Source organism: Gekko japonicus, unplaced genomic scaffold (genome assembly GCF_001447785.1).
Source record: "Gekko japonicus isolate JY-2015 unplaced genomic scaffold, Gekko_japonicus_V1.1 scaffold100, whole genome shotgun sequence".
NCBI lineage: Eukaryota > Metazoa > Chordata > Lepidosauria > Squamata > Gekkonidae > Gekko > Gekko japonicus.
This window is the reverse complement of record NW_015167060.1, coordinates 674842-685030: the sequence shown is the minus strand read 5'-3', so window position 1 is coordinate 685030 and position 10189 is coordinate 674842. Positions and strand designations below refer to the sequence as shown.

At 43.6% G+C, this 10189-nt stretch overlaps 1 protein-coding gene across 1 annotated transcript in view; it reads left to right on the top strand.

Annotated features, from left to right (window-relative positions):
• The window catches only part of FAM193B (family with sequence similarity 193 member B), a 37692-nt gene extending 34409 nt beyond the window's left edge, over window positions 1-3283 (top strand). The window contains exon 11 of the mRNA XM_015412501.1: window positions 2910-3283. Coding sequence (XP_015267987.1) covers window positions 2910-3006 — 97 coding nt within the window. The 3' untranslated portion in view covers window positions 3007-3283. The remainder of the gene's footprint in view (window positions 1-2909) is intronic.
• The last annotated feature ends 6906 nt before the right edge of the window (window positions 3284-10189 follow it).

The window sequence follows — 10189 nt, the reverse complement described above, 5'->3', positions numbered from 1 at the left end:
GTGGCACTGGGGGAACAGCTATCCCGAAGGCACCCACTGGATTGTGGAGTGCCTCAAGGGGCAGTGCTGTCCCCGATGCTATTTAACATCTACATGCGCCTCCTTGCCCAGATTGCACAGAGACATGGGCTGGGATGTCACCAGTACGCAGATGACACCCAGCTCTATCTGTTGTTGGGCGGCCAGTCTGACTCTAAACCGGAAGATCTGGGCCGGGCATTACAAGACATGGCTGGATGGCTTAGGCTGAACCGACTGAAATTGAATCCAACAAAGACAGAGGTCCTGTGCCTGAGTTGGGGCGGGCCGAGGGTAGGGATCCCACTCCCAACCGTCAATGGGGCTCCATTGGTGCCAGCACCGGAGGTTAGGAGCTTGGAAGCGCTCCTGAATGCCTCCTTAACAATGGAGGCCGAGGTAGCAGCCACTGCCAAGTTGGCCTTTTACCATCTTCGGCTGATCAGGCAGTTCACTCCCTTCCTTGAACGCAATGACTTGGCAACAGTGATCCATGTGATGCCTGATGATGATGATTGTTGTGGTCTTATAAAAAGCATGTCAGTCATTTCAGAAGAGAAAATGTTTCATAGGAGTTTTTTCAGTGCTCCCTCAAATTTCCAGTTTTTCTGTCAAAAAAGGTCCTTGTTTTTCCCCCCAGAATGTTTTCCTGGGCCTTCATCCAACGACTTGGCAACAGTGATCCAATGCGATGCCTGATGATGATGATGATGATGATTGTTGTTGTCTTATAAAAAGCATGTCAATCATTTCAGAAGAGAAAATGTTTCATAGGAGATTTTTCAGTGCTCCCTCAAATTTTTAGTTTTTCTGTCAAAGGTCCTTGTTTTTTCCCCCAGAATGTTTTCCTGGGCCTTCATCTTTGCATTTATCCAAGGAAAACTGATTTGCTTACAATCATTCTCCGAGTCTTTAGTTGGTTTATTTAGTGTGTCTATACTCTGTCAAGCAGTGTTGCAGGGCATAAGACTGGGAGTTAAGATTCAAAAGTTTGTTGGAAGATAGCATTGATCTGTGCTTTCATTATTAAAATAGAGATTCTGAGTTATACTTACCTGCAAATTGCTTCCTCCATTCTAGTGTCATAGTTACTCTGTAGTGGGGGGAAAGAATTTTTACTATCTCTGCATTCAGAGCAATAATGCTTCTTGGCTCAGATTTATTTAGATCCTCCCAAAGACCTCATTTTTTTGTAATAGTTGGGGCTTAAGACTGCCTAGATACTATGCGCCCTCAGCTCTTTGGCCTCTTGCAGTTGGGTACTACTTTTTCTGTAGTAAGAGGTTCTGAAGCTTAAACCTATCTAATCGTTATGCCTCTTCAGCCATTTAGACAGATTTTTTTTTGGGGGGGGGGGGTTTGTTAAGAACAAGAACTTGACTGTGATCATTCATTGGTATTTTGCACAAGCATTCTTTCACACAAGCAAGTTATAATAAGGTGGCTTGCATTTAATGATTAATAATAGAAACTAGGCTGAATAAAACTGGCATTAATTTTTCTTCTGTCCCCTCATTTTCCCACCTATGCTTGAGGCAAATTTTCCATTGGCTGGATTTTTATAGTTTATTTTTAATTATTTTTTGTTTTATGATTTTTTTCATGTTTTACTTTGTGAGCCACCTCAAGCATCTTCTTTGGGGAGGCAGAAAACAATCAAAAAGGCTGTAGATGTTTATTAGTTCAAGCTGAGTAGCTGAGGGGAATGGCACATTGCTTGAAGGGGCATTACCTCCGTATGCCTCCATATAACAATGGACTTGGAGGAAGAGCTGAAGGCATTTTGCCAGCAGTTCCCATTATAATAACCAGTTATATTTAGGTATGTGTATTTCAAAGATGAGAAAGAAGTAAATGTTTCGTTTCTATAATGTATTGAGACAGGTGGCCCCTCAACACTTTAATTTTATTGTATACTTAGGCTACAACTCTCACAACATAAGTCAAGTTTAAAAAGAACAGCAATTAATACAAAAATGGGCTGACACTCTGCTTGGCATGCAGAAGGTCCCAGGTTCAATCCCTGGCATTTCCAGTTAAACGGGATCAGGTAGGTGGTGATATGAAAGACCTCTGCCTGAGACTCTGGTGAGCCACTGCCAGTCTGAGTAGACCACACTGACCTTGATGGACCAAGGGTCTGATTCACTGTAAGGCAGCTTTGTGTGATCATGTGAATTTGCTATAAAAACAGCACCACGTATAAACAGCATTGACAAGCTTTGCAGGATGACAGGCTAAAACCAAAATAAAGCTATTTAATTTTTATCCCACCCTTCCTCCAAGGATTTCACTGTACAGGGTTCTTCAAATTCCTGTTTTGACCTCACAACAACCTTCTGAGATTAGGCTGAGAGTGACTATCCCAAGCCCACCTAATGAATACACGGTTGAGTAAGAGAGGGATTTCAAAGCTAGCCTCGTCAATCATAGTCTAACAGTAACTGCTATCCACATTGGCTCCCAAGTGTAATAGGTAAAGCTATTATGATTTAATTGCTGCTTTATGTTGTTTATATAATAGCTGTATCAAGAAAACACATTCTGTGCTCACCCAACAAAATGTTTGGGAAAACAAAAGTTGTTACCAGTGTCTAAAAGTTTCACACCAGTATCTCTCCTGTCTTTCAACAGCACATAACCATCTAAATATCTCCTTTCCAAACTGATCTTTTACTTTGTTACAGACATGGCAATTTCTACCAACATTCTATTACTAATAATTTGTTACTCAGAACATGGAATATTCATAAACATTTTAATTCATCAGGACAGATCAGCTAGTGATCAGAGGAAGCTTAAAGGTGACGAGCAGTTCTTATAATATCTGTATGTAATAAGCTCCCAGCCCTGTTGTTGCCCCTCTCACTATTTTTCCCCTCTGTTTGTAGGTTTTGCCTGGACTCAGCCAAGCAGACCCGACAGAAGGTGGCTGTGAACTGGACCAATTTCACCCTGAAGAAAACCACTTCGAGTGCAGCTCAGTGAGGTGTGCGGTGCACCCCTGGTGTATGTGCAGGGTCCCACACCTCACCTTGCCTCTCCTTCCCCAAACCCAATAGACAGACACTTGACCTCACCAACCCTTGCTCCCCCTCCCCCCCATCCATGGGGCTCCCATTCCTAGCCTATAGGCATGGCCTGGACAGCCCCTGTGTCCCTCACCTCTCAGTGTTCGACGTTCGGGGAGATGCTGACTGAGCCGCCCCAAGCCCAGGGGCAGTCTTGATCGGCCAAGGCCCAACGTGGCACAGGGACCAGGCTGCACCCAATAAAGGACTTTTTAATTTTTTATTTTATTTAAAAAACCCAACTTTTCTGTTGTTTGTTCTGCCTTTTCTGGTCCCTAGGGGTATTTCCTAGTGAGGGGGTGGGAAGCTGCAGCAATTCAGCAACTGTTCGGGGGGGAAGGGAGCCTTCCTCCAGTGGACTCTCACTCAGATCCAGCAGAAGTTGAATACTCTTGATCTGTAAAGGCAGCAGGTGCACATGGCACTGCCCTCGACCAGGGCTCTTAGACTCTGGTATGAGAAGCTAACCATCTCTTTGCATGATCAGGGCGGCAGCACTTTGGGGTGTAATGAAGCTGCCTCTACAGCCTCCTGAAAACTGCACACATCCTGAGGACCCTAGCTGGACTACCCTACCTCTCAGGGAACACTGTTATCTCAACTGGCATGCCATGCTCTGCAGTCTTGGTTGTCTTCCCAAGAGCCTGTTCTCTGGTGATGAGCGGATTCTCCTTAAGTACACCACTGTGAGCCAATAACTCCTGTAACATCTGAACAATAGAATCCCAATCAGTGGACTTCGAGTATGTTGTAATGAAGCTTAAGCCTACTGTCACACAAGACAGCCGGCCAGATCTCACTTCCATGTAGGGAACTGCACGTTCCCCATGTCTGGATGAGTGTTGCACCTATTTTACCGTATTTACACACAACAGAAAGACACCAATTGGCCCCAGGTCCCTGCAGTAGTATATGTGTTTGTGTGCTTCAAACATGACTGTGTTTGTGATTCCTTCATGGAAGTGACATTCATGTGGGAAGTTTCTCCGACATAGTACAGCCCTAGGTCCAAGCACTGCAGAACATTAGCCCCACTGGCTCCTAAGCATGTATCTCAAATCAGATGGGAAGTGTGACTCTTTTCTCCCCTTCAGCCCTGATGTCGTTGGTTACTACTGTTGCCTGCTTGCAGAATAATCTCCTCAGCTGGAGTACTCTGCATCGCCACTCCCCCCTCAAATATGCTTGGTAGCCCTAATGAGAGTTGGGGAAGTAACAGTTCTGCCTGGTTTCATGCCAGAACTTAGTACCCCTGGATGTTTGCGGCTTCATATCACATGAGTTGCTGCCACTAGAGGGATTTTTTTTTTGTCATCCCACAACTGCCTGAGAGGAGCCCTGTGACCTCTGGGCTTTTATGGGAGAATCAAACACTGGTAAAAGGGTTGTGATGTTCATTCATCACAGCCCAGCCCCAACGCAGTGCCAATAGCAAAGTCCTGGGGCATCACTGGTAAAAGGGTTGTGATGCCCCAACGCAGTGCCAATAGCAAAGTCCAGGAAGAATAGGATCAGAGGGAAGACCCCAGAAAGCTGGTGGTAGAGTATCCCTTGATAAAGGGTAGAGCTGCGGTGACACTGTGTCTTCTTTGACGTGCCTCCATGTAGTTGAGCCCACGATGTTTTGGCTTTGAACACATGAGGCCACTTCCCTGAGAGGTGTGTTGTCAGGTTCATTCTTGAGCTTCATTGGGCTTAGCTGTTCCCCTGAACTCTGCTGTCACCCATTACTCCTGATCATTCTGCTAGTTGGGGGCGGGGGGGTCATCCCACCTGATGTCCTGGCTGTCCTGCCAGCCCACTCAGGGGAGTTTGCCTTTGGTTTCCCAACATCTTAGCAGAAGCACAGAAGGGCAAACAGCCTTCTTTCCTTACTCTGTTGCTTGGGCTGGTTTTCTTGCCTATACCTTCCCTTGATGGTTTGTGACATGTACTTGACAGGTCAAAGTGCAGCAGTGTTTAAGCTGTGGTGGCTCTCTGACCCCCATTTCTGGTGCTACCCAGGCCCTCTCCCCCACTACTGAGGCTGGGAGTAGAGACTTGAGCCCATCCTACTTCCCAGAGGGTATAGGCCATGCCATAAATCACAGGCAGATTAGCCTATCTGGGGTTTCTTTATAATTATTTCCTTTTTGATACTGTGAAATCTTTCGTGCTGAAAGATAAACTGACATTTGGACACAGTGGCTGTGTGTATGGTGTAATTGCTGCCTGTAGCTAGCACCAAGGAGCAAGGGGACTTGGGCAGTGGCTCAACTTCACAGGATCTAGAGAGCCTGGCTTGGACCCAGACTAGCTGCCAACACAGAAAGCCTGATGCGGTCTGCAATCTGCACAGGTCTCACCCCCTTTCACTCTAGCAAGATACTATTTGTGTCGCTGAAAGATGGTGGGTACTTCACAGCATCTCATTCTTATCCAAAATGCATGATGGGCTCCAGTCCTGTTAATTCCTAAGTACAAAGAGGCCTTTCTGTCTCCTGGGATGCTGTTTACTTCAGTAAGGCGCATCATGGATGGCAGCCTTTTTGATTGTGTAACATAGTATTTTTTACTGTGCGAACAGTTGCATGGTCCTCCTTGTACCACATCAGTGAAGCAACTCATCATTCTTTCAGTAAACCGCACTGAAGAATTAAAAAATCAATTGACTTGCATAAGGTCAAACAGCATCTGGAGTATGGGTCACCTAGTACCATTAAACTCCTAGTTACTATTAGACCAAATTACTGGCTTTGTGGACACCTGTTGCAATGAAAAAGAACAGCAGAGTAAAGAGCGTGAAGTAGTGAATACAGCAGATGGGGATCGTCCTGTTCCTTTTCTCAATGGCTACCTTATGCTCTTAATCAAAAGAATGGAAACAGAAAAAGGAAGAACCTCTTTGGTTTAATTAGGAATAGAACTAGAAAAAGGAAGAACCTCTTTGGTTTAATCTACTTTGGTAGTTTGATGGGCTGCTAAGTAATCCCATAACCACTAGCTCCTTTCCTACTATTAGATCACAGAGTGTTAGAGTTGGAAGGTACCTTGCAGGTCATCTAGTCCAACCCCTTGCACTCTGCAGGAGCATAGCCGAAAGATTGCATCAGGTTGGTGCTCGCAATGATATTTCAGGAGGGAGGCATAACTGACACCTTGGCTAAAGAAAGCATATAGTCGGATCTGTTTCTATTTAGCAACCCAAATAAAAATTACTCAGCATCTGCTCCAGGGGAACTTACATTCTATAGCAAGAATAAGTGACATTTATGTGTTTAATTGTAAATCTATTACATTGATGTTTATAGTGTTTGCATATATTTAGCCAAGAATCAAAGCTAGAACAACTAGAGGAACAAGTGGGATTTAGAAAGAAAAAGAGGTGTCTTCATGGTTCAGAAGGATGGGAGAACAAATAGCTTTCTAATGTTTGTCCCCAGGATATGTCCATCCAATACACAAACATTCTGTTTACAGTAGCTGCCAGCCAGATGCTTCTGGAAAACTCCCAAGCAGGATGGGAGGACAAATAGCTTTCTAATGTTTGTCCCCAGAATCTGGTATTAGAGGTATATAGCCTCTGAACAGGAAGATTCCTATTGCTGATAGCTCTATTCCCTAGGTTTTTCTTTTTAAAAAATATGCGCACATTGAATTAGCAAGTTAATTATGCACCATGAGAAAAGAACAATTTGCCTTTCCTTAATCTGGTGCCAATTTACTGGGTGCTCTGAATTCAGTATAATGAAGCAGAATTCTAACTGCTCTGTACTGTTCATAGTTTTGAAACGTTCCCTCCTTAGCTATCTTTATATGGACTACAAAGTTCCAACCATTTTAGTCCTATCTTGGGGGAAAAGGAGCTTCAAGCCCTTTATCTCGTTTCTGAATCTTTTCCTATTCTATGAACAGAGTTGGTAAATAGTGTTCCAGGTGGAGCCAGGCCATCAAACAACAGCATGTGGATACTTACAATACTATTTGCAGTCCCTTTCTGATCATCCTTCACTTTGTATAACCACAGCGTACTTGGTTTAGATGTTCTCAAGCTTTCAACCATGGTCCCACGATCCCTTTTCTGGATGTTCTCAAACAACCCTTACATGTGAAATTCAGATTTGCACTAATTTCATCTACTGTTTTGTTAAGACAACCCTTACATGTGAAATTCAGATTTTTCCCATGTAAATAATTATTCCATCACTTGCACTAATTTCATCTACTGTTTTGTTATCTGCTTACTTTAGAGAGCTCCTCATGGTCTCCTTGGTAGTTTGCAACCCTGAATAATTCAATATGGTTTGTAAGTTGTAAATCTAAACTTTCCTGATCCCAGGAAGTATGCCTACTTGTTTTCAAAATTCCCAGTGCACTCCAGGAGAGAAAAACTATATAGATAACACATGTACCTTTCATATAAATTAATGTTTGTCAGCTTCTCATACCTATCTGGAACACTATTTGCCTTTCTGGTCGTGGCATGTAAACCCTAAAGGAACACCTCTGGTTTGTTTTTGTTTTTTAACACAACAGTTCTACAGAGTGACATAAGCAATTCAGGTGATCCTTATTTCTTTCTGTTCCCAAGGGTAGTAACATATAACCTTTGGTTTTCAAAAAGCTCTGCTTAAGTTCTACATGTGAACAGGTTTGTTCTGCATTTCAGATCTAGTTAAACTAGATGCAGTGCAGTTGTACCAGTTGGTGTTGGGAGAAATTGCTAGCTGTCAGGCCCTTGTACCTGATGTGCTCCTTGCCACTTTGACCATGGTTTATGAATAAGAAGTGGGGTTATCAAAAGTTGTACCTAGTTCTGAGTAATAATTCTAATCAAAATTATCTTAGCTCAGACGGCTGACCCAACCTTAACACTGTATCTTCCTTTACAGCCCCAGGTAAAAGAGCTGTTTTTCAAAAATGCAAGCCCTCTGCTAGATCAGCCAGCCAGATGACTCTGGAAGACCCCCAAGCAGTACTGTTACCTATGTGTCACCTGCACATTGCCCCCATCATGATCCTTCCATACTAATACCTAAATAGCCCCAAGTTTTTTAATTCACCGAATCCCATTTTAGAGCCACAAGTCAGTGGCCATCGCCACATCTTCTGTCAATAAATACCATTGTGATAGGGCATTTCACTTTCTCACTGAAGCTGTAATACTTTATACTTTTGTCAGCTGTGTGAGAAATTTCTTCAAGTCCTCATACTTGTAACATTACATGGTTCTGTGACACAGGCAAAGCAAAACATGACTACTAGCTTCTGAGAAACCACACATACAGATCTTCCTGTACATTTTCAGTTTCTCTATTTCAGAGGAAGCCTTATATGCTTTTGTGGTGCCATCACCATGGGTAGGAAGAAACTGCTATGTCAGGATTCCCCAGACTACTAGCAGTCTCTGGGTCTCAGGCATATGGGCCATAAAGTATGTCCAGTGGGGTTGTGTAAACTGATGCCCAACCCAGAGTTTAAGCAATAAAGATTATTCTAACCGTACATCCTTGGTCCAAGCTGTAGCTGGGCTCTAAAAAGCCCCGCTACTTGTACATAAGCTTGTTCTGCACTTTGTGCCAGTCTCGTGTTATGAGAAATTGCTACCTGGCATGACAAGATTTTCTGGCTGAAAGCACTTGTATGGCATGTCTGAAAAGATGTAAAAATTTATTAACAGATTTTTATGCCACTTTTTTCATTGTAAATGGAAATGCAAGAAATTACAACAATTCTTTTTTAAATAAAACATCTGATGGACATAAAACAACAAAATTATAAAAGCAGCAACTAGGTAAGGAGATCTGAAAAGGGGGAGAGGGGTTGAAAACTATATATTGGCTGCGGTCACACGTAACAGAAGCCACACAAGTGAGACGGAAAACAGCCGGAGTTTCCGGGCGCGATCTCACCAGCACATCTGGGAAGCGTAGCACTCCCGTGGCTCAACCGAGGCTTCCAGCCGAAACTGCGTGGCAAAAAACTAGTACCTTGGAGGTACTAGTTGCCGGAAACTGCGGAGCAAGGGCGGGCGTCTGATCGCGTTTCCGGTGGCATCCGGCGCCCGCCCATGTCCCCTTGCAAATAAGGTGTGTTTTTTTTGTCCAAGTCTCTGTGGATGCGCATGCGCACCCAACGGAGCATGCGCATTTGTCATGTACACAAAAATAAAAAACAGTTTGCCGCGCGCACGCTTCTTCGTTGTGCGCCGGCTTGTCTTGTGATCGGCACCTCTCCCTTGCCATGGAACCTCCACGGTACCTCCACAGGAGGTCTGATCACGTAACTGCGCAGTAGTTTGCCCCAGGGCAAACAGCCACGCTTCTCCTCTGCAGTTTCCTGCCCGTGTGACCGGGGCCATTCTTGGGTAAAAAGTGAAGGTTTTTTTGAGGGGATCTTTTTGAACCATTCCCAAATCCATGGTTGATTCTGATAAAACTCAGGTCTGTTAAATCCATGGGAACAGACCAAGAGTTTCACACCTTGTTTCAGAGCTGTATTATTTTACCAGCACAGGACTGCTGTGTGACACCCTGTGTCACATCTGGAGAGTATGGATACTCCTGACCTTGTGCCAATTCGTATAGTTATGTTGGTGTGGCCCCTTGTATCCATTCGCCAGTGGCAACAGACTGCTACTGTTTGTGAAGTTGCAATAGTTTAGTAATCCCTATGTCTCATCCTAACTGCTTCTTTGCTTGTTCAGCCCATAATATAAATTATTACACAGTTAAGGCATAGTTTTTGTATCACATGCAAAGCAGCAGCAAGTGGTCAGATCAGTTTTATGGTGTGCCATCTACAGTTTTACAGGTCCATATTTATTCATAGAGATCTTATGATCCCTGTCAGTTGATTTTTTGTCAACAAAATGTTTGTGTCTACCAATCTAAGCAAGATACATTTTGAAAGAGACAGTAGGCCAATACTCTGAGCAGTGACTTTGTTGAATTAATTTTTGATGTTCAAATGAAAACTGATAAAAGCAACCCAAGATTCTCTCTGATAAGTACATAGGAGGAGCCACAATAGTTCTACTATTTCTATTTCTAGATATTGTACAAATACCTATCCATCTGTAATTTATTCCCTGACTTTCTCCCCAGTGGAAGCCAAACCAA